This window comes from Pyrgilauda ruficollis, unplaced genomic scaffold (genome assembly GCF_017590135.1).
Source record: "Pyrgilauda ruficollis isolate IOZ18807 unplaced genomic scaffold, ASM1759013v1 scaffold165, whole genome shotgun sequence".
NCBI classification, from domain to species: Eukaryota; Metazoa; Chordata; class Aves; order Passeriformes; family Passeridae; genus Pyrgilauda; species Pyrgilauda ruficollis.
This window is the reverse complement of record NW_024515320.1, coordinates 1787584-1811427: the sequence shown is the minus strand read 5'-3', so window position 1 is coordinate 1811427 and position 23844 is coordinate 1787584. Positions and strand designations below refer to the sequence as shown.

Sequence of the window (23844 nt, the reverse complement as noted above, 5' to 3'; positions counted from 1 at the left end):
GGTGCCGCGGGCGCGCAGGCGCCGCTCCCGCCCGGCGCCATCGCGGCTCTGCGGCCACCCCGGGCCGGCCATGGCCACCGACTCGTGGGCCCTGGCCGTGGACGAGCAGGAGGCGGCGGCCGAGTCGGTGAGTGCGCGCCGGGGCCCGTGGCGGCTCGGGATGGCCCGGCCCGGCCCGGCCCGCTCCAGCGGCGCGGGGTCTCCCGGGCCGCGCGGCCCCCGCCGCCTCCTCACAGAAAACAGCGATGGCAGAAACCCTTTTTCGCCCCATTTTCTGCCGTGGGGGCAGGGAGGGCGCGGGGTATCCGATTGTCCCTGGGCTTTATAAGCAAAACCCCCAATATTTATTTATTTATTTATTTATTTGCCATTATTTTTTAAGTTTTTTCTCCTTCATCCATTTTTTGCATATTCAAAGGGCAAAGACGTCCCTGCGGTCCCCCTCACCCTCCATCCAGGCACTGCACCGCTTCAGGCACTCACCCAGCCTCAGCTCTGTCTTCCAGCATCCAAAAAAATCCCTCTTTCTCTCATATATTTTAAATGAAAAGATGTAACTTTGTACCTCAGAAAAATAGGGTTTTTATTTTTCCTGTGTTTGGGCACAGAACACTCACTGAGGATGTGGGGAAGACCCTCGGGGCTGCTCTCCCTGCACATCTCAGGTGGTGAAAAAAACTCCTGGGACAGCTTGTGCCGGCCAGGACAGTGCATGGATTGTGTTTCCATCCTGGAATGCTGGTTTTCTCCCATTTTCCATCAGCAGAGCTATTAGGGATAGGAGGCTACAGGACAGAAAACAACCCCTTCCATGAGTTGTCATTGCAGCTTAAAAAACTTGTATTTCTGTTAAAACTCCTGCTTAGAAATAGTTGTGTTAAAACTCCTGAAATAAGTTCCTCTTGTATCTTCATCCCTTCCAGTTGAGCAAGGTTGGTGCAATACTTGATGAATCCAAAGCTCAGGTTTTCCTGGCTGGCATTAGAATATAGGGAGCTATATTTGAATTTCTCTGATTTTGTGTTTTTCCTCATTTCTAGTTGAGCACTTTACACCTGAAGGATGAAAAAACCAAACCAGATGCCAATGGTGAGTTCCAGCTGCTCAGATGGGCTTGGAAAGGGGGGGATGTTTCCCTGTGGGGGTTCAGAGCACTGCTGCCAAAGTAAATTCCTGATAAATCATGAGATTCCAGAAGAGCTGAGATTAAGCAGCAGCACAGACTAAATATTTTGGTGTCTCAGGGAGCTGTGTGAACAAAATCCGTTGGTGTGGTTGCTAAAATGCACTTGGAGCTGGTGCTTGGGTTTCATCTGCACAGCAGTGGAGCAGGGCGGTTCTCCTCAGGAAAAGGAACTGTTTGTAGCTTTTCCCAGGATGTTCCAAAGCTGTGGGGGTGTGGGCTGCCCCTGAGGCCTGAGCTCACCTGTGCCCCCCAACCTGTTCCCATCAGGTGCCGTTGTCAAGGCAGATGACAATGTGGAGAAGACGGAGGATGAGGAGAAGGGTAAGTGCCTTCCTGAAAAAAAGCTTTGGCAAGGAAATTAATTTAATTTAATTATAATTATATTGATTTAATATATGCTTAAAGTAAGTCTGCCTTATGTCTCAGGACCGCTGATCTTGTATCCTGCCCCAAGGACTTAATTGTAAGACATGTCCTTCCTCCATAACACTTTTAAAGGCATTGTGTCCTGTAATAACTTGGGAGACTCCTGGATTAGAGTGGAGAGAAATAAGGGGATAGCAGTATCCTCAAGGCAGGACTGGATACAGGAGCAGTTGGATAACCTGGAGCTGGGATTGCTGTAGCAACCAACAAGTTGCGTTTATGCAGTGGCTGCTCAGAGGTGGGTAAAGGCTCCCGTTCTTTCAGAAGGTGGTTTTAGGAAACAGACTTAGTGACAAAACCCCAAAGTGCAGCAGTTTAACCTTGTTCGGATCTCTCTTATCCTCAACCCTTGTGTTTCAGCTGTGAAATCTTTTAAAGTACCCTTTATCCTCAAACCTTCCTTAAAAATAAAACCCTGGGAGGTGTCTGCCCACATGTCAGAGTGAGGGTTGAGGAAGCCTTACCCTGTCCCAGGGAGATGCTAAGCTAAAAGAATCTTAATAAGCAGAGATCTGGATGTGTTAAAGTCCCCCTTAGAGCAGTGCTTGTTTGATTTCTCTTCCTGGGTATTAAATGGGGGAATCTTTGGGATCTCTCAATGTCTCATCCAAGAGGTTTGGGGTCTTCAAGCCATTACACTCTAATGAAGAATTTCAGTATTTGGAGGGATTTTGTCCATTTTAAGTGGCTCAGGAGTTCAGTGGGAGCAGGACCTGGAACAGGCTGTGACTAATGGATTCATGTTTTCCACCTCCTTTCCCAGAGGACAGAGCTGCCCAGTCCTTACTGAACAAGCTGATCCGCAGTAACCTGGTTGACACCACAAATCAGGTGGAGGTGCTGCAGAGGGACCCCACATCACCCCTCTACTCTGTCAAGTCTTTCGAGGAGCTGCGCCTGTAAGTGCCTGCTGGGATGAGCCAGAGCCTTCTCTGCATGGAGCTGTCAAATCCTGGGATCAGATATATTAAATAGGCTCCCTTATAACTGGATTTTTCAGTTTGTCATGTGGAGCCTTATTCTTAAACTCAGGGGGAGAGAGCAGTTCTGCTAAAACTGCCAGAGCAGATGTGAGTTTGAAGCCCATCAGGTAGTTGGAACCTCTCCACATGTCCTGAAAAATTCCCTGGTGGCGTAGGAGATACCACTTAAAAGTACTCGGGTTTGTGTATCACTGTCATTAATAAGTGTATCATTTGTATTATTTAAATGCAAGGAGAGTTGGTTTATCTGGGTGCCTGGTGGGTGTTTCCCTCTGAAGCAACAGCAGTGAACAGCACAAAGGGAACAGCTTATTTTTTCCAGCCTTACTGGGTTTACGTGCTGGAGACACCAGTATTTTCTGGCTTTCTTCCCTTTGAAAACCTCTACCAGTGCAGCTTTCAAGGGATGATAACTGTGTTTAAGGCATGGTGGATGGATATATGTATTAATATGCTGAAGAGTGTGTCCTGTTGGGATTGTTGTGCTTGTGTTGATCTCAGGTTTGTTGCTCTACAAGCTCTGCAGGAAAATGGGAGCTAAAGAGCCTTCTCCTCATGAAATGCCAGGATGTTTTGCTTTGTTAGTATTTGTGGTTGAATGTCTACAAAAAGAAGCTGAGGTCCTGCAGTGCCTGTTAGACTAATTCATTCCTGTGTTTCAAAAGGCAAACAATCCCAGGGAGTTAATGACAAGGACAGCCAGCCTAATTGAGTCTTCGTTTTGTTATGACTCGGGGTATCCTTGGCAACTGGTGCAGAGTTGGGCTTTGTCTGTCCTTGCTTGGAGCAGCACAAGGTTATGTTTTCAAAGGGCTTTTGTTCAGGCATCGTTGGAAAATAATACAGGATTTTCGCAAAATTATGTTGTGCTGAATGGGAAGTTACTGCAGTGGGAAATGTGGGCAGGAGACCTGTAATCTGCTTTGAAAGGAGAGCCCTTCTGAGAGCACTCACAGCATCCAGGGAGCACTTGGGGGTCATCAGCTGAGAATTTCCAGCACCATAACCTGGATTTAGGTTGTTCTGGGGTCTCTTTGTCTACACAAGTGTCTGCTGAGAGTACAAAGCTCCCTGGAGAGAAAGCAGCAGATGAGAGTTTGCTGGCCAGCAGTGTCACCACACAGTTCTGGGTGTGAGGGCTGGCTTGCAGCCATGGATCACAAGGTGTAGTGACAGCAAACGGAGCTAAGTATCATTTACCTGAGCTGGCATTGCTCAGCTGTAGTACACAGTCTACATGACTTGCTGAAGTCCTTGCAGGGATCTCATGATCCCTTCATCCTATTCCTCACGCTTTGTCCCACATTTGAGTCATCAAGGAGTGATAATTTTGGCACCAAGATCAGGCATGGCTGAGGAAATGGGACTGGCCTGAAGGACAGGATTAACACTTTTTGCTCTGTGATTCCTGGATTGTCTGAAAAGCTGCTTTGGAACAAGCAGTGCTGGCCTTAGACACAGGCTTTGCCCTCAAGCTGGAGCAGGCAGGCTGACTTACTAAATCCCGGGGTTTTTGCAGAGCTTCCTGTCTAGACTTCCTGCTGTCACTTATGATTCCAGATGCTGATCACAGTTGTTTCACAGGTGGGATTGTAGCAGGGACAGCTCTAGGATGTCTTCTCGAGGATTTTTCTTACCTTTTTGTACACAAATGAAAACTAAATTGACTTAAACAGGTCATGATATAAAAATTTCTCTTTTTAGGAAACCACAGCTCCTTCAAGGAGTCTATGCCATGGGCTTCAACAGACCATCTAAGATCCAAGAGAATGCCCTGCCCATGATGCTTGCTGAACCGTATGTACATGTTCTTCTTACTCTCTACCAGAATAGAAGGATTTGAAAGGTTCAGTGTGCTGCTCCTGAATTTTGGGTGGGAGGAGGGTGATGGAGAAACTCTCAGGGTATGGAGAAAGGGTTCCCATGTCACAGTGTTTCTGTGGTTATTAACTATGTGACAGCAGCCCTGGATTTGTCCTTTTCCTAGGGCTGGTGCTGAGCATGCAGTGCTGTGGGGTTTGGGAGGTTGTTACCATTTTCCTCATTAGTTTGGGAAGAAATAATACAAAATGGCTCAGAAATCCTGGGTGGGTAGGAGTAGCTGAGGTGCTGATTTTTCTCTCCACAACCCTGAGCTGGAACGTGTGAGCTACTGAGACACTGGGGAAGACGTGTGGAATGGGAAATTACTGAGAGATAGCCACAGCTCTCCTTCCAAATCTCCATCATTGAGAAACACTGAAGGAGAGTGTTGGGCAGGAAGTAATTCCTGCCCCATGGAGCGTAGCTGGTCAGGTTGGCCATGGATCCAGAGCAGGGGTAAATGTGACGGGATTCAGGTGCCACCGTGGTGCTTCACGCTCTGAGCTGTGCCTGCTGTGCCCCCAGCCCGCAGAACCTCATCGCGCAGTCGCAGTCCGGTACTGGCAAGACAGCTGCCTTTGTCCTGGCCATGCTCAGCAGGGTTGAGCCTGGGAACAAGTATCCACAGGTAAGGTCTGTGGGAGGTGGCTGTTTCAGGGCGTGTTTCACCTTGGCCATGCAGTGCCATCTAGTGAAGAGCCTGAGCTGCTGGGAGGCCTTCAGATGTAAATTCACGGCTTGATGGAGCCATGGTGTGAAATAACACAGCATGGTGTTATTTCTTTAAACTGCTTAAAGGGGATGGAGGTTTGGGGATTTATCAAAATGCCTTGAGTGCAAAAGATGTGGATTTTGCTCAAAGCTTGTTCTTGTCAGTCCTTCCCATGCATGACACAGGATGCCATTGCTCTGTGAGTGTGTGAGGAGTGAGATAATACAGATGTTATAATTCACACTATCACAATCAGAAGTAACTGTTTCTTAATTACTATACATTATAAGCGTTTCTTAGCTTATCAGCTTTTATCACATCATACTACAAATACCTTAAAACGAATCATCTAAAATTACCCCTCGTGAGTCTTACTACAATGTATCTTTCATAGTTCTATTTCTCCAAAATATCTAGTCTTATTTATAAAGTCATTTTTTAAAACTTGTTTCTCATTCCATTTCTCTCTCAACAATGTTTATCCTATTTTATAACATTTTTAAGTCAGCATTTATTTTCTCAGAGTTTACATACAAAATGTATGCTATGTGAACCTTCTATCAAACTTTGAGAATTTTTTACAAATTCATTTCCCACGTGTGAGGAGTTAAATCTTTCTGGGAGGACTTAAATCAGAGAAATAGTGCAGGCTGAAGGGGGTTGGATAAGTGGGTTTGGGGTGGAAGAGAAGGTAGCTGTGACAACAGAGCAGACAGTGCCTGGAGAGGGACTTTTTAAATCAGATTTCCTCATGGGATGGTTGAGAAACTGTTCAGCCACTTGCATGTTCGTCTTGAAGAAAACTTCAGGAAGGATTTTAAAAAGCAAGTGTAATAGTGTTTGCCCTGGATGTTGATCACCTCACTCATTATCCTTCTGTTCCTCCAGTGTTTGTGCCTTTCCCCAACATACGAGCTGGCACTTCAAACAGGAAAAGTGATTGAACAGATGGGAAACTTTTACCCGGAGCTGAAACTTGCGTATGCTGTCCGAGGCAACAAACGTGAGTAAGGGGACACACCGCAAAGAGGAGTGAGGGAATGGTGCTCCTCAGGTGCACCAGAGCAGTCAGGTGGTGAAATGGCTTGGTCAGAGAGGGCCGAAACATTTCCCTGTGTGCACAGCCACCCTAGAGCAGCCCTTCCTTCTGTCTCGGCAGTGGAGAGAGGGCAGAAGATCTCAGAGCAGATCGTAATCGGCACACCCGGCACTGTGCTGGACTGGTGTTCCAAACTGAAATTCATCGATCCCAAGAAGATCAAGGTGTTCGTGTTGGATGAGGCAGATGTGATGATCGCCACCCAGGGCCACCAGGACCAGAGCATCCGCATTCAGAGGTACAGAGGGACACAGGGACAGCGGGGCTGTGAAGCAGCAAGAAGCAGCAAGACTGAAATGATAGATGAGCTCTAGTCCAGGGGGTTCATAGAGGCACAATGTCAGGGGATGACAAGCAGTTTCATTTCACAGAATCACACAGAATCACTGGATTGGAAGAGACCTACAAGACCATCAAGTCCAGTGCAACCCAAACACCTCACCTAAACCATGGCACCCAGTGCTACATCTAGACTTTGTTTAAACACATCCAGGGATGGTGACTCCACCACCTCCCCAGGCAGGCCATTCCAGTACTTTTATCCCTCTTTCCTTAAAAAACTTTTTCCTAATATCCAACCTATATTTCCCTTGGTGCACCTTGAGACTGTGGTTCTGTCAGTGCTGCCTGGTGAAAGAGACCAACCTCACCTGAGCACAGCTGCCTTTCAGGGAGCTGTAGAGAGTGATGAGGGCACCCCTGAGTCTCCTTTTCTCCAGGCTGAACACCCCCAGCTCCCTCAGTCATTCCTCACAGGGTTTGTGTTCCCAGCCCCTCACCAGCCTCATTGCCCTCCTTTGAATGCACTCAAGTGTCTCGATGTCCTTCCCAAACTGGGGGCCCAGAACTGGACACAGTGCTCAAGGTGTGGCCTCACCAAGGGTGAGGGGCTGCACAGGGGTGCACCCCAGTGCCAAATACAGGGGAAGAATGACCTCCCTGCTCCTGCTGACCACACTATTCCTGACACAAGCCAGGTTGCCATTGGCCTTACTGGCCGCCTTACAGAAAAAAAATCCAGTCCCTGGAGCAGGGTTTATTCCTTTTTAAGAAGGCAAGTCTGGATGCCTGTGGTCCGTGAGGGAGTGATCATGGGTGGATAAGATTGGTTTTAGTTTTTCCAGCCACGGAAATAACTGGTTCCAGGGTTATGGTTTTCCTTTGCCTGTAGCATGAATTCCATCAGGATATCAGGAGATGACAGTGTTGTGTGGGAACCCTCCCTATTTCTCTCTCTTTCAGAATGCTCCCCAGAGACTGCCAGATGCTTCTGTTTTCAGCCACTTTTGAGGATTCTGTTTGGAAGTTTGCTCAAAAAGTTGTTCCTGACCCAAACATTATCAAACTGAAGCGCGAGGAGGAGACCCTGGACACCATCAAGCAGTATTACGTCCTGTGCAATAACAGAGATGAGAAGTTCCGGGCTCTCTGTAACATCTACGGGGCCATCACCATCGCCCAGGCCATGATCTTCTGCCATGTGAGTGCTTCCAGGGAATGTTAGTCCTAGTGACCCCTTCAGAGTCTGCAAGTGCTAAAACCAAGCCAGACACAGTTTCCAGAAAGGAACTGAAAACAAAATTGCCCTTTTTGGCTTCTCTGGCTCCATCTTTGAGTGAAATCCCAAAAGTCACATTAGCACTGGCTGGTTTGATTCCCTGGGTTTGTCCATCCAGGAGACAGCATTGGACTTTTTTATTCCTGAATGGTCACTGTTGTCGCTGAAGTCCTCTGAAGCAAAGATCAGAGTAATGCACGTTCTTCTAAAACTGAACTGAAAAGAAAAAAGCAGTGGGGTTGGAACATGGATGAAAATAGGGAATAATGAGGGATTGGGAAGTGTTTTGGTTCTCTAGCTGATACAGAGCTGTTCCTGGGACTTCATTTCCCTCAGGTAATTGAGGATACGCCTCTGGGATCTCACTATGAATCATACTGAGACTTGGTTTTCTTTTTCTGGAAGCTGCCATAATCATTTTTAGGGGAAAAAATCAGTGCTGACAGCACCAAACAGCCAGGCAAAGTGACCTCAGACAAAATGAAAGTGTTTGGAATCTGCTGCAGCAGTTTGCTTTTAGACTGTCTCAAGACATAATTGGAGCTCAAAAAACTGTTTAATTCAAGGCTGTGCTGAGCCTCTGCGGGATTTCACAACTGCATTCAGGTCTGACCTTGCCATTTTCCAAGCTGAGTAGTTGTGGTTTTGTGACAAGTTTCATGAGTTTTCAGTGTACACATGTAGTGTCAGTCTCCAGCAGAGTGAAATCCACAGAGCAGAGCACAAAGAAAATGTATCTTATTAATCAGGGGCTCCTGAGGTGGCTGAGGTGTATTGTCCTCCTTCTGATACAGTTTGTAAGGGAGACAAAAACTGAGCAACCACGGAGCTTCCAGTGGGCCCCCAGAGAGGTTTGTTGTCACTTTCCAGCATTAAACCCCCTCCCAAATGTGGGGCTGGCTGTGTGTTGCAGACTCGGAAGACGGCGGGGTGGCTGGCGGCGGAGCTGTCCCGGGAGGGCCATCAGGTGGCCTTGCTCAGCGGGGAGATGATGGTGGAGCAGAGAGCGGCCGTCATCGAGCGCTTTCGGGAGGGCAAGGAGAAGGTGCTGGTGACCACAAACGTCTGTGCCAGAGGTAGGATACGGAGGAATGGGGCCAGGTGATGCTCTAGGATTTGAGCTTTTATATTTTCCATGTATTTGTAACCCTGCAGTTCTTTAGTGTAGAACTCCAAACTCCACACGCAGTGGCAGCTGCTGTTCTCCCGTTTTGGGCAGATACAGCAATTCCTCTCCAGGCCTGGCAATCAAGGACACTCACTGCCTCAGGCCTGAGAGATTAAACAAAAGGGAGCTGGGGGGAGCAAACTTGGGGTAAATGACTTCATTAGCTGAAGCTGGAATTGGAAGGTTAACTTCCAATATGCAAATGAACCAAATTTGTAAAAGCGAAAAGTGAAAACCCATGACCTGTGGTCCATTTTTGAATGTGGTCCCTGGAGGGCTTTGTCTGCCCAAAATGTACCTGAAGGCCCTTCAGTAAATACACCCACTTCTTATTCCCTTTATTTTGTCTGGCCTCTGTTTTTAGGTAGCCTGAAAAGGCATCCCAGGGAGGGCTGGAAGCAGCACTTCCTAAGATAACACATACCCCTGGCCAGCTGACAGGAAGAATTTGCAGGTGTTCCAGTTGGGAGAAATTGGTGTCCTTACACTGTGTGCCTGTGGGCAAGCACAGGATTGCTTGTTGGCTTCTTGCTGCTTGAGATGGAAGAGTGTCCTGTGAGAGTCTGGCACCAAGCTTGTCTCGGGCTGGTGACATTCAGGGTTTGCAGTGAACGTGTGCCCAAGTATGGAAAACTGAAAAACAGTGAAATCCAGTTCACCATCCCAGTAGGATTTGTGGTGTAATTTGACATCCTAGAACAGTTAAGACAGGATTGTACTTGGGAAAAAAACAAGTGGTCTTTAGAGCTTTGCAGGGAAGGAGAGAGTTTCTGGAATAAATATTTAAGTGCTGGTAGAACTTCCAAAATATTTAAGTGTCTTTGGCTGCTTCAGTGGGACTCTCTGCCCTAACAGCTCAATAGTTTTTATTTCCACCCTGTGAGGGTAGTGTGGAAAAGCTCCATTTCAGAGTGTGAGGAGGCTGTTCCTGCTCTAAAAAGACGTGAAGTTGTGTAACCCGATGCTCTCTTTTTGTCAGGGATCGATGTAGAGCAGGTCTCTGTTGTTATCAATTTTGACCTGCCTGTGGATAAGGATGGAAATCCAGACAACGAGACCTACCTGCACCGCATCGGCCGCACCGGCCGCTTCGGCAAGCGAGGGCTGGCCATTAACATGGTGGACAGCAAGCACAGCATGAACATTCTCAACAGAATCCAGGAACATTTCAGTACGTACCCTCAGGCTTTCTCCTTTCTCTAAACTGTTGAATCACTGCAGAATTTGATTTGTTGGATGCTGAGCAGGTCTAAGGGTGTTTGTTGAGCCTTAAACAGGTGGCAGAAGAGCACAGCAGGAGTGTTTGGTGTAGCATTGCTTGGGATTGTGACCTGCTGCCTCTGACAGGAGCAGAATAAATCAGGCTCTGTTTGCTGTCTGCCTGGATAGTTCTTGAAGTGGATGTTCAGGGGTGGGTAGCACTGGAGTACCCAGATGGGCCTTTGGTAAAAGGAAACAGTTTTAATTTGTATTTTTAAAACCCGACTGAACATTCCCTGATAAAGCAGAACTCAGGTCCAGCCAAGGAGAGCAGCATTCCCTTCTCTGCTCAGTGTTAAGAAATCTGACCTATTTCTCTTCTTTCCCAGACAAAAAGATAAACAAATTGGATACTGACGACCTGGATGAAATTGAGAAGATAAATAACTGAAATAGCTGCTGGAACTGGTGTGTGCCCTGCTGTGGAAGCTCTCCCACTACAATTGGATCAGTGTTTGGATTGGCACAGCCTCTCGGCTCGTCCTGAAAAGGACTCTTCAAGATATGAGTACACAAAAATTACCTCATGTTCAAAATTGCAGTTGGACTTCAAATTGTGCAACTATGGGGAGGAAGAGGAAATGTTTACAGAAGCTTTTAACATTTCTTAGATTAGCCTTAAAATGGGATGATCTTTGGAATTCTGAGAAATACACTTGCCAAAAGAGAGGCAATAGGGAATACCTAAAATTTTAAAAGGAAAAAAACATTATTTTCTTTAATTGGAATAATGTGCAGCATTAACCTGATCAGTTTCAATTCAACAGCTGAGTATATAATGGACATAAGGAAACGAAAAAATAAAAAAAAGAAAACCTAAAAACCCCAAACAAGGCAGCTGTTTTTTGGCTAAATACTTAACTTGTACAAACTAGGATGTCATTCTCTTTGGCGCTCCCCTGGGCTCTTTAAGACTCATTTCTGGCTTTCTGATGGATTTGCCCTGCTTTTCCTTACATAAGTTGTCCTGAGGATGTCTCCAGTAGCTCCTACTTGCAAACACAGGTGCCGTGTCGCTTTGCTGGGCAGTATTTTCTTTTCCTTGTCCTGGATTTGTTGGGATGGCCGCTCTCTGTGACGTGGGTGGTGGTGACACTACAGAAGTTCATCCCAAGTGTTTAACCTGGCTATGGTGTGGGTGGGTGGGGTGGGAGGGGCAGTATGAAGGGAACTGTACTAATGGATTGCCTGATTAAATTCACCTCTGTGAATGAAATTCACCATTGATTAAATGCACCGTGCTGTGAAGCTCAGCATGGGTAATGTATGGGCTTCACCCATCAGATACAGGATTAAAAGAACAAACAAATCATGATAGCCTGGATTGACCAAAAAAATGTACCTTTAGAACACCAAATTTACCTGTTGCAGTATGTTTCAGTACCAGAGTTTTGAGTCAAATTGCTCAGCCAAATTGCAGGTGGGAAGTGCTCCATAGTGCAAAATACTGTTGGTCCCTGCCCCGGGGTGTTCCTTGGAGAAGGAAGGATTCACAGCTCCTGAAGAAGGAAGGATGATGCCTTCTGTGTGTTGGGACCACTCTTGTGCACACAGCTGGACACTGTGGGCTGTTCCCCCAGCCCAGTCTCCAGGAGAAGGAGGCTCCTGAACCAGAACTTAGGGTGCACAGCTCTTTGTTGGGGGGAAATGGGACATGCATGAGCAGCCATGGGCCTGCTACTCAGCGTGGGAATCATGTCAAAACAAATGTATAAATTGTAAATTTAAACTGAATTGTTTTCTTTGCAATTTTGGCCATCATATTCTGTTCAAAGACAGGAATATGGATCCTTTTACCAAGTAAAAAAAGGCTCATTTAAAATGTACCTAAAATTTTAGGAAATTGTGCACCCTTTTATCAATTTGTATAAAGGCTTTAGTGAAGAAAAAAAAACAGCTTAAAATTAAACTTTTTGTATTCTGGGGTGTATCTATTTTTATTCTGTTGGAATCCTATTTAAAGTGGCAGGTGAGTGAGTGCTTGCGTGTGGAGTGGAAGACTTGATTTAATCACCTACTTTCCTAGTACAGTTGAATGACCTGGTGACAGCAGAGTATTGGGTTGAATTGTCATGGAAGCTGCTGCTGGTCCTGTGTGCTGTTTCTAATGTACTTTTAATTGGAATTAAAGAACACATAGTGAACAATCCCTTTGCTGACTTCTTACTTGAATACTTTGTTGGTGTTTAAAAGCCTCAGTAAGGACGTTCTCATCCAAAAGTCCTGATAAGTTTTATATTTGTGACAGAATGAATTTTAATGCTGAAATTCTTAAAAGATTCCCACAAAGAAGCTTGTTAAATGATGCCACACAATAAATGAGGTCAGATGAGTATATTGTTCTTCCCCCTGTGCTTCTTGTGCTGGGTTTAAAATTGCTGCTAAAATCTCCCCAGAACAGTTCCGAAGGGAAGAGAAGAACTGAGGGAGAAAAGAGGTGTTTTCCCTGTGCTGTGCTTGCCTAGATCAAGACTTGATATTTTTTGCCCATCTTTGTAGATGCTGTAGGCTGGGTGAGGTGATTAGAACCAAACTCATCCAGCTTAGTCAGGAGGAACATCCTGCAGCATGAGAAATCCACCATGAGCCAAGTTACTCTGACTTGTCTGATTGTTCTGTTCTTGCTCAGAGCCCCTGTGCTCTCACAGCTGCCTGGTGGTCCCCAGCTCTGGTCACAGCTTGTCACTGATGAAATGTGCTTCTTCCTTGGCTGCAAGCTTGTAGTGAGCACAGGATACAGATACAAACTTCAGGAAGGTGGTGTGGAGGGCAGCTGACCATCCAAAGGCAGCTGCTGATTTGGGCAGCCCCTGAGGTATTTGCCATCAAATTGAAGGTTTCTTAAGAGCAGGTGTGATGGATAAACCTCAGCTCATGTAAATCATTTAAAGTTGAAGTTTCAGCCTAAAAGGTTTTATTTAACACAGGATTAAAATACTCTGAAGTGTAGGAGTAACACAGTACCCACAACAGGCAGAAAGAGGGAATTAACTACCTAACTCTGAAGGAAACTGGAAAATGGTCCCTTTTCCTGAAACCAAGTAAATACTTTCTGGTTCTGTTGAAGGCATCCAGATGTTTCAATATCCAGGACTGCTGCTGAGTGAATCCCATCACAGCAGCAGGGACCACTGTTCCATCAGATACTGGTTTTACAAAACTTGATTTAGCATCATGTGCCACACTCACAGCCAGCACCAGCCATCAGCTTTCTGCTCCTGTTGTGTTTGTGCTCCTGTGCCTGGTTGGTTTGGCACTTACACTGAGCTTCAAAATAAATTTGGTTTGCCTCAAAACATTTAAACTCACTCATCTGTGTGGCATTGTTAAAGGAGATTAAAAATTACTGCCTTTGAAATTCCATTAAAAACTAGAAGATATTTCTCTTTTTTTAGCACAAGCACATTGTGTTTGCCTCAACCTGCCAAGTCACCCAACCAGCCTTTTAATGATGGTTTAGTAAAAGATGGCTCACTCCTTGAGCCAATTCCCAGTCAAATCCCATTAATATCTTATTTAAAAATTCCCAAAGCAGCACTTGCTCCTTGGACTAACTTCAGTGTAAAGGGGTTAAATTATCTGTAAAATCCCTTCTTAACTATCCACCTCTTCTTACCTATGGATCACATAAGCCAAATAAGAGAAGGAAAACTAAGGAGAAAATCCTGTTGCCCCAAGGCAAAATAATAATTATTTGTTATTAAAAAGATGATTTAATCACAGTTAAGAGCTGGACTGAGGTTACCCAGAAAGACCTGAGCCCTCACAGCTATCTTACAATCAGTCTTGCAATTTAATACTTCACAATAACTCATTAATGTGTTATTACTGTTATTTCCAGATGGGTTTGGGGTTTGATCTCCTTTTCAGTCTCTTGAGAAGACATTTAGCATAATGATAATCTACTGAAGGTGGTCCTGTAGCTAAACCAGTTCTGTTTCTACCTTCTCAAATGGTGCTTCTGCATTCAGAGAAGTGGTACCTTCCCAAAACATAGAAAAGGACAAGGGGAGAGGTCTTGAATACCTGAGTTTTCAAAGAACATCAGGAACTTCAACAAACCAGGAAGGCTGAAGGTTGGTGGTGCTGAGGCAGAAATTTGTGATGGCACAGGTGACACAGGCTGTTCTGTATGAATCGAGTTTATGCATCTGAAATACTATTTCAAGTACTGTTACATATCCATAACTCTGCTTCCTGGGGATTTTGTGGGAGATAGAAGATTAAGAAGTAGGTGCAGGAAGCATCAGACTCTTAGTTTTTTGGAAGAAGCACTGCACCCCACTGAGCAGAAGAACCCACGGCGTCTCTGTGTGCCTAGAGATCTGCTGCATCCTGCTGCTCGTCCTGTCGGATGCACAGCACGGACTTGGGGAGGATCCCGCACTCCTGAAGGGACTTTGTAAGGTCAGAGAAGCTCCTCCGGGGCACCTCCATGGTTTCAATGCTGCAGTGTTGGTAGTTGGCCAACAGTTTCTGTCCTGCCACAGCAAGGACGGTCTGGAGGCTGTCAGAGGCCTTGAAGTGGTGCTCAAACCTCTGCCCAGAGGGAGATCGGACAGCGAGCAGCACGTGCGGCTCTTCCGAGCTTGCAGGGAACACCCAGGGGCTCTCCTGCCTCACCTGCCTTCCCCGCTGCTCAGGGGCACAGTACACTTGTGAGCTGTCTTCGGTGGGAATGCCACTTCCTGACAGTTTGCTGGCAGATCCCTGTCCTCCAGAAAAAGGCTTGATGGCTTTTGGAGCATCCTCCTGCCCCTCGCTCACTTCCAGCCGGTTGGTCCGTTCAGCCAGCGCTTCCACGGCACTGCTCCCTGCGCCCTTCCGGCCGATGGAGGGGAGCACCCGGTACCTGTTCAGGGAGGAGGAGCAGGTCTTCAAAGGCACTTGCTGCAGGAGCTTTGGGATTTTCCCAGGAGACACCTGGGCAGGTGGGAATGCTGCTTTTGTGAGCGGTGCTCTCCGGCTCTTCACTAATTCCCGAGGAGAGGCTGCCGGCGGGGAACATGGCACGTGGCACGGACAGGCTTCTGTGCCCTGACTGTGGCTCAAGCTTGGCCTCTGTCCCTTGGCAGATTTGGGCCTGGAGACGTGCATGGTGATGGTGCTGGCCCACAGTAGAGTGGCTGTGCCCAGAGGGAAGTGGAACTGAGCTGGTGCTGAGTCCTGGAAAGCCGCTGTGGCCATCGCACCTGTGGGATGGAGCAGAGGGAAAAGCTACAGGAACTGGCCAGGAGACTTCCATCTCCCCGAGGCTCCCATGCTGTGCTGCCTGTCAGGTAAAAACAGAATAAATCTGGGGTATCACTGCATGGGCACCACTGGGCACCACTGGGTATCACTGGGCATCACTGCAACCCTGCAGTGCAGTAAGGGCTGAGTCCCAGAGGGTGGGAGATGTGTTCTTTGTAGGGACTGGCTTTGGCAGGAATTGTGTAAAGTTGACCCAGAGCTTTGGGGAGTCATGCCCTTTGCCACTGAATCTAAGTTTTTGATGGAAAGAACAATTTCTTTCTTCTGAAGCTAGAAACTCAACACAAATAGGAGATGAGTGAAGCTCAGAGCACAACTCTGGCCTTCTCACTGGTCCTGCAGTGGCAGATTCAGTTCCTGTTGTGGATTTTGGGATAAGACTGACTTCATATTTTAAAGGTATCTCAAAATCATTGAGATTGAAAAACCCTGATTCAATACACAGACACCTGTTCTGACTTTCCAATTACCAAAAGCTTGGTCCAAAAGTGTCCAAAATTCTGCTTACCAGAGAATGATTTACCTGAGGGAATGGCTGGAGCTCTTTCAGGGAGGTTTAGGCTGGATATCAGGGAAAGGTTCTTCCCCCAGAGCGTGCTGGGCACTGCCCAGGCTCCCCAGGCACAGCCCTGAGGCTGCCACAGCAGCATTTAGACAAGGCTCTTTAGGGATGCACAGGATGGGATTGTTGGGGTGTCTGTGCAGCGCCAGGAGCTGGACTGGATGATCCTTGTGGGTCCCCTCCAGCTCAGGATATTCCATGATTCTGTGATACAACCTCCCCTGAGGAGGAAGCCACGTTCTGCTGCGTGTTTCCCAAAGGAAGCTGTGCCTGGAGCTCTCAGCCAGGACAGACAGCACAGCCACTGGGTCACAACCTCACAGCAACATTTTGGACAAGTGCCACAGGGAACCGCCTCCTCTGTTCCTGTGGCTTTTGTAGCAGCATTTACCAAGGGGGGTGGAAAAAGGTCACCTTGGATTGCTTGGCATTCTCCAGAAATGACACATTCAGCTGCTGTTTGTCCCCCAGCAGTGCATTGCTCAATGCAAACCTCAGGAGCTCAGCAAAGCCAAGGGCAAAACCTTACACCTGGCTTGGGGCCATCCCAGGCACACCTGGGTGGAGGAGGAATGAAGAGAAACTCTGGGAGAACAACCTGCAGAGCTGCCTCCAGCACAGGAGTCCCCAGCACAGGGAGGAGCTGGAGCTGCTGGAGAGTCCAGAGGAGGCACCAGCATGAGCAGAGGAATGGAGCAGCTCTGCTGGGAGGAAAGGCTGAGAGAATTGGGATTGTTCAGCCTGGAGAGAGGAGGCTCCAGGGTGACTTCCAGGGTGGCCTTCCAGTGCCTGATGGGAACGGATGGGAAAGATGGAGAGAGACTGTGGGCAAGGGCCTGGAGAGACAGGAGAAGGGGGAACAGCTTCCCAATGACAGAGGGCAAGGTTACATGGGACCTTGGGATGAAATTCTTCCCTGTGAGGGTGGGCAGGCCCTGGCACAGGGTGCCCAGAGCAGCTGTGGCTGCCCCTGGATCCCTGGAAGTGTCCAAGGCCAGGTTGGACAGGGCTGGGAGCAGCCTGGGACAGGGGAAGATGTCCCTGCCTATGGCAGGGGTGGAACAAGATGTTTTTAAAGTTCCCTTCCAACCCAAACCCATCTGGGATTCTATTCCAAACCAAACAGAGAGAACAGCCCCTGTGGCACTTTGCCAGCAATGTGTTTGTTATTTAACATTTCATTTATCCTCCAGCTCAGCACGGCCAAGGCAGAGTCCCAGCACACCCTGCCCAGCCCCAGCTGACAGACCTGTCCCCCCTGAGCCCCCAGCCGAAGGGGACAGGGACACTGGCCCAGGTGACTCATCCCAGCTTCCCAGGAGCCTGTGGGAGGGACAGGGGCTGTACCTGGCCCTTACTGCAGCTAACAAATAAACTCCAAGGCAACAACGCCCTGAGGCAGAACTCCCAAGCGCCCAGGAGCACTTACAAATATCCCCAGCGACGCTGCCAGTTCCAAGAACGAACCCCCGACCAACCAACCCGGCAGAAGCCCTGGGGGGGCCCCCCGCGAGTGCCTGCACTGCCCCAGCACGGCGCATGGCACAGGGGACAGGCTGAAAACACGGGGGCTGGTGAGGGGTGGGATGGGGAACCACAGCCAGCGAGGGCTGTGCCCACAGGTGCCCCAGAACGGTGCCCCCAGGGCCTGGGAGGCCGGCACTGCACACCCCTGATCCCTGCACGGGATCCCAGCTGCGTCAGGCTGGAAGGGACAATGGCAGCTCAGCCGGTGCCACCTCCCTGCTCCAGCAGGGCCGGCCCAGAGCACAGGGCACAGGGCACAGGGCACAGGGCTGTGTGCGGGCGGCTCTGGGCTATCTCTGGGAGGGACACTCCCCGGCCTCTCTGGGCAATGTATTCCAGGTGTTTAAAGAAGTCCATCCTCATGTTCAGGTGGAACTTCCTGGGCATCAGACCCTGCCCATTGCCCTTGTCCTGGTGAGGGCTGGCACAGCCCCAGGCAGAGCCCTCGGTGCCACAGCTGGGCCTGGGGCTGAGCCCACGGCAGGAGCGCAGCCCCGCCGGCAGAGCCCGGCTCGCTAGGGCGGCTGCACAGCCCCAGAAGCGGACCCCGCTCCCTCCCCCGGTGCCGGTCCCGCTGCCGGTGCCGGTGCCGGTGCCGGTCCCGGTCCCGGTCCCGGTCCCGCGGCGGCCCCGCCGCCCCTCACCTGCCCCGCGCCCGCCGCACGGCGCCGTTGCCGTGGCGACAGCGGCACTTCCGGGCGCGCCACAGCCCCGCCCTCAGCCCCGCCCTCAGCCCCGCCCCAGCCCCGCCCTCAGCCCCGCCCCCAGCACCGCCCGTGGGAACGGGAATGGGAACGGGAACGGGGATAGGGATGGGAACGGGGAATGGGAACGGGGAATGGGAACGGGAACGGGGATAGGGATGGGAACGGGGAATGGGAACGGGGAATGGGAACGGGAATGGGAACGGGAATGGGAACGGGAATGGGAACGGGAATGGGAACGGGAATGGGAACGGGAATGGGAACGGGAATGGGAACGGGAATGGGAACGGGAATGGGAACGGGAATGGGAACGGGAATGGGAACGGGAATGGGAACGGGAATGGGAACGGGAATGGGGAATGGGAACGGGAACGGGGATAGGGATGGGAACGGGAACAGGGATAGAAATGGGAATGGGGATGGGAACAAGGAACGGGGACGGGAATGGGGAATGGGAATGGGAATGGGAACGGGGAAGGGGAAAGGGGAATAGGGAATTGGGATGAGAATGGGGAATGGGGATGGGAACAGGAACGGGGGATGGGAATGGGAATGGGGAATGGGGATGGGAACAGGAACAGGGAATGGGAATGAGAACAGGAACTGGGGATGGGAGTGGGGAATGGGAATGGGGAAGGGAACAGGAACAGAGAATAGGGATGGGAACGGGAACAGGGAATGGGAATGGGATGGATGGGAATGGCGATGGGAATGGGAAAGGGTACAGGGATAGGAATGCAAAACTGAACAGGGATGGATGGGATTGGAGATGGAAACAGGCAGGAGTGGGGCAGTCAAGATGTCCCGGGATGGATCCAAGGATTGGGGCAGGGAGGGGAACGGGACAGTCGGGATGTCCTGGGATGGATTCAAGGATCGGGGGATGGATGGTTGGGGTGTCCTGGATGTCCTGGGATGGATCCAAGGACGGACCCAGGAATGGGGCAGCTGGGGTGTTCCAGGGTGGAGCCAGGGCTGGGAATAGCTGGGATATCCCGGTGTGGATACAGGGATGGGAACAACCAGGCTGTCCCGGGTGGATGGAGCCAGGGCTGGGAACGGCTGTGATGTGCCGGGGGTCCCGGGGGATGTCCCCAGGCTCAGGGACAGCCGTGACCCGCTGTGGGCTCTGCACTGGGCTGTGACACGGCCTCAGGCCCGGCGTGGCACGGGAGCAGCCCCGTGGCTTTGGGAAGGTCCTGGAGGACACGAAGGAGTGGGAGGAGCAGGGGGCAGCTCGGGGGCCTCTCACGAACTCTGCCCAGGGGTGACCCTGGTACCGGGGTGTCCCAGCCCTCCTGCAGGAATTCCCATTCCTCCAACTCACCCAAAGCAAAACCACAACGGTGCCACCCTGCTGACATCCCCAAATCTTTGGGGTTTAGCCCCAACAGTTTAACACCAAGGCGCTACAGCCCGTCCTGAGCAAAGGCAGCAGGATGGGAGCACAAGACTGGGTTTAACCTCCCTGTGACATTATTCAGTGACCACTGAATCAAATCAGACAAATAAACCCCAAACTCATGAATTCTGGGGAAAACACTTTTTTAAAATTACACTTGACACACAAGATCACAAAGGGACCTAAAACAACTGTTTTGGGGGAGTTTCTTTGTGCTGGGAAAGCTGCAGCTGGGAGGAAGGGGGAGTCCTCCTGCTCCCCCCCGGCTACAAATAATCCCTGAGTCAGTTTTCCTTCTGGGAACACCCCACATAACACCAACCTTTTCCATCTCCCCCCATGAATTCCTTTCTAAACCCACTCCTACTTAAGCAGCTGCTGCTCCCACTAACAGATGCCCATCGAAGGCAACAACAAACAAGCCATAAATTTCCACCATAATTTGGGGTCTCCACCCTGCAGGGTGGGAGGATCAAGGCGAACCTGTGCACTAAAGAGAAATAAAATAAGTAGGGAAACAGTTTCCTATCAGCTCACCCCAGCCCAGGATATTTAGCAATGTTGCAGATCAAAGCACACGGGGTATTTACACTTCAATAAGGCCCTGAGCAAACACATGGGTGGGTGATACCCGACTCTCCTTGCTCCACAGGAAAGCTGAAAAGTTCCACATTTCCAATGGGATAACAACTTCCACAGGTAGTTTTTAAGCCCTCAAGTTTGTGGGTTGTTAAAGACAGGGTTTAGCTTCATGTGGGACTCCCCTGAATAGGTTCTCCACAGAGAGGGAGGGCTTAAAATGAGGGGATTTGGTTAAAACCACATATGGATCCCAAATCCACATGATCCCAGATCTCTGCTCTCCATTTATGTCTCTGGACAATGCTTTCCACACAGATTTATCCAAACTCTACAGCAAAACCCCAGATTTTCCCCCCAAATCCAAGGGCCTGGAATGCCAAAGCAGGAGCAGCATGGAAAACAATTACCACAGTGGGGAAAACCTACTGCAATTTTGGAAGTATTTTGTGGAGGAGGGGGGAAAGGGTTTGATTAATTTATTATTAGGGATGCTCTGGTTTTAAAAATCAGATGGGGAAAGCAGAGGTTGGGGTATTTTGGAGTGGTTTCTTGTGCAGATGGTGAGTGGGGAGGCAGGTGAGATGTCACTCCCCATCCTTAACAGGCTTGGATGGGGTTTTACTCCACTTGCAGCAGGAAATAAAGGGTTAGAGGGAAGGAAAACCCTGGGACAGACAGCTCTGCCACCCTGGAGGGCAGCTGAGAGGTGACATCCCTTCCAGTGTCAGCTTTGGTGGCTCCCAGGAATTTCAACAAAGGTTTCTCTTTTTGACTCCAGATCAGTCTGGAGGTCATGTCTTTACAATTCCCAACCCCAAATTCCCTTCCCCAGGAGCGTGGTTAATCCCTGAGGGTGGGGCCCTGCATATCACCCGATACCTGCATTTGTGTCCGTGTTTGCTCTTGGCCCCACGGTTTCAAGGGAAAACAGCAGCTTTTGTTCCTTATCTTCTCTGGTTTTCTGTCTCCCCCGTATCTCTGTATTATGTCAGGCTATGGTAATTAAATAAACTGTATTCCCAAACCATTCCAAGTTGGGTTTTCATGGCTTTTCCAGCCTTTGCTGCTGGTGGCATAATTTCACAGACCCCTTGCCACAAAAACCTGAGGGCAGGACAGGAAAACTGCAGACCCAGGAACTGCAATCCTGGTGTTTGCTGCTCTCCCTTGCAATTTGGCACAGCTGGATCTGGATGCAGCCGTGGATTTGTGGGAACAGTTGCAAGGAAGCAGCCAAGAGAAACCATCTTTGAGGATTCAGGGGGTGAGTTGGCAAAACTGAGGAAATACTGAGCCCAAAGTGCTGCCTCTACACCTGGAACAAGGATTCAACGGCCTCTGAGGTGCCGTCCTGAGTGTAAATCACTTTTGTCCCCCTTCCCCAGCCACCAAATCCCATGGATTTTAAAACCATGGCCATGGCCAAGGCCTGGACTGGCCTCATGCAGGGATGGAGACGGCCTCATGCCCAGTGATGAGCAGGATGATGGAGGAAGTGTTGGTGCTCACTGCTGTGGGAAAACTCGTGTTTTTGGGGAAGAGAAGGATGGGAATCAGCTCCCTGCTCCAGGCAAGCCTGGCTTAGGACAACTGACACCATCAGCACAGACAGAGGAGGGGGTGGGCCTCGCAGGGATATAAACCCACCCCGCTGAGCTGGCAGCGCTGGAGCTGCGGTCCAGGCAGGGTAAGCAGAGGGGATTTCACTGCCCTGGTGCTCATCAGGCAGCTCAGGCCTGGGGGGAGGCTGCAGGTCCTGAGCTGCTCCAGCAGCCCCAGGCAGGACAAGCCACTGCATCCCTGCCAAGCCCCAACGTCCCCAAACTGGGATACAGGACAGTCAGGATTCGCTCGGGGATGCCTCGCAGTGCTGTGCACCCACAGTGACAGCAATGTCACCTGAGGCACTGCCAGTGCACCCAGCTCCTCTGGGCACTGGAGAAGCTCCTGTCCTGCCTTGGATCATCACCTGTCCTCGTTGTTCCCTCTCCAGGGCAGCCCCAGAATGAGGAATCTCCTCCTTGCCGTGCTCCTGGCTTGTGGTAAGTGCCCTGCTGCCCCTGGCCAGGCCAGAATCACCTACAAACCCTGAGTCTTTGTGCACAATTCAGGTTTTTTGTTTAAACCTGGCAGTTTCTCTCCAGTGCTTCGTGTAGAAGTGCTGCAGTCCTGGAGGGTTGGTGAAGGGGAGCCTTTGAGGTGCTGATGTCCATATTGCTTTTGGGAGGCCCTGGAGCCTGTTGTTCCCTTTCCTGCCTGTGCCAAGCCCACGGCTGATCCTGGTGATGGGGGATTGCAGCTTGCAGCACGGCAGAGCCAGTCCAGAGGGCAAAATATCTTGTGCCAGACTAAATCCAGAGGCTGTAAAAGCCAGACTGAAAAAGCCATCCTCCCTGAGAGGAGGCTGTGGCTGTGGCTGCCCCAATCCTGGAAGTGTCCAAGGCCAGGTTGGACAAGGCTTGGAGCAAGCTGGGATAGTGGAAGGTGTCCCTGCCCATGGCAGGAGGTGGAACAAAGCCAGATGGGCTTGCGGGTTCCCTCCAGCCCAAACCACTCCATGATTCCATAATTCTGGAGGAGGGGATAAAGCTTCTCACGATTCCAATCCTGGCAGCACAGTTTCGGGCGCTGCCAGAGCAGAGTGATGCCCGTAGCCGGTGCGAGGAGCAGGGATGCCCCCTGCCCTGCTCCGGCCCAGCCCCTCGTGTCCCGCAGGGCTGCTCCCGGCCGGCAGCAGCGTGCTGGAGCTGGAGCGGATGATCAGGGCGGCCACGGGCAGGAGCGCCCTGCTGTCCTACAGCTGGTACGGCTGCTTCTGCGGCATCGGCGGCTCCGGGACCCCCGTGGATGCCACCGACCGGTGAGTACCAGAGCCCGGCTCCCTCAGAGGCCTCCCAGCGCTGGGGCGGCTCGCACCGTTCCCCAGCCAGGTCCCGCTGCCTTGCCGCCTCCTTTTGCTGGTCGCCTTCAGTTTAAGGCTGGACCTTCCCCTGGCCTCCAGGTGTGCCGAGGGGGGCTCTGGGGGCCGCGCTTTGACCCGGTGTCCCCGCAGGTGCTGCCAAGCCCACGACTGCTGCTACAGGAGGCTGAGGGAGGGCAGGTGCAGCCCCCTGATCACCCCATACAGCTTCACCTCCAGCGACGGGCACATCACCTGCAGTGAGTACTGACCGGGCAGTGGGCAGCAGCACCGCCCCCAGCCCCATTCCACCCCCATCCCAATCCCCATCCCCATCCCCAGCCCCGCAGCAAGGCACACACGAGAGTCTCCCTCACGAGTTCCCGCCCGGCTGCGATGATTAAATGGGCACCAGGGGTGTGGGCAGCTTGGGCAGGGCAAGCAGCGGGACACGCTGCTCTTTCCCCTTCCCCCCGGGGGAGAGGCACCGCAGGGCTCCGTGTTTCCCCCGCAGGCACCGAGCAGAGCTGGTGCGAGAGAGAGACCTGCCTGTGTGACACCGCGGTGGCCTCGTGCTTCGCGAGCTCCCTGCACTCCTACAACAATTCCTACCGCTTCTACTTCAAGCTCAAATGCCAAGGCAGCAAGCTCCAGTGCTGA

General features: G+C 50.5%; 3 protein-coding genes across 3 annotated transcripts; 2 read left to right on the top strand and 1 right to left on the bottom strand.

Annotated features, from left to right (window-relative positions):
• LOC121351368 (ATP-dependent RNA helicase DDX19B) lies at nucleotides 1–12399 on the top strand. The gene is made up of 12 exons (XM_041463467.1): nucleotides 1–127; nucleotides 1041–1089; nucleotides 1454–1507; nucleotides 2376–2511; nucleotides 4300–4392; nucleotides 4984–5086; nucleotides 6059–6173; nucleotides 6330–6507; nucleotides 7512–7749; nucleotides 8741–8903; nucleotides 9975–10166; nucleotides 10585–12399. The coding sequence occupies exons 1-12, from the start codon at nucleotides 71–73 to the stop codon at nucleotides 10644–10646; spliced, it is 1440 nt and encodes a 479-aa protein (XP_041319401.1). The 5' UTR covers nucleotides 1–70; the 3' UTR covers nucleotides 10647–12399.
• Nucleotides 12400–14572: 2173 nt separating this feature from the next.
• UBXN10 (UBX domain protein 10) lies at nucleotides 14573–15442 on the bottom strand. Its single transcript, XM_041463487.1, has one exon. The coding sequence runs from the start codon at nucleotides 15440–15442 to the stop codon at nucleotides 14573–14575; it is 870 nt and encodes a 289-aa protein (XP_041319421.1).
• A 6845-nt stretch (nucleotides 15443–22287) lies between these two features.
• LOC121351398 (phospholipase A2, membrane associated-like) lies at nucleotides 22288–23844 on the top strand. Its single transcript, XM_041463516.1, has 4 exons — nucleotides 22288–22327; nucleotides 23001–23145; nucleotides 23338–23444; nucleotides 23699–23844. Exons 1-4 carry the CDS (start codon nucleotides 22291–22293, stop codon nucleotides 23842–23844), a joined length of 435 nt encoding a protein of 144 aa, XP_041319450.1. The 5' UTR covers nucleotides 22288–22290.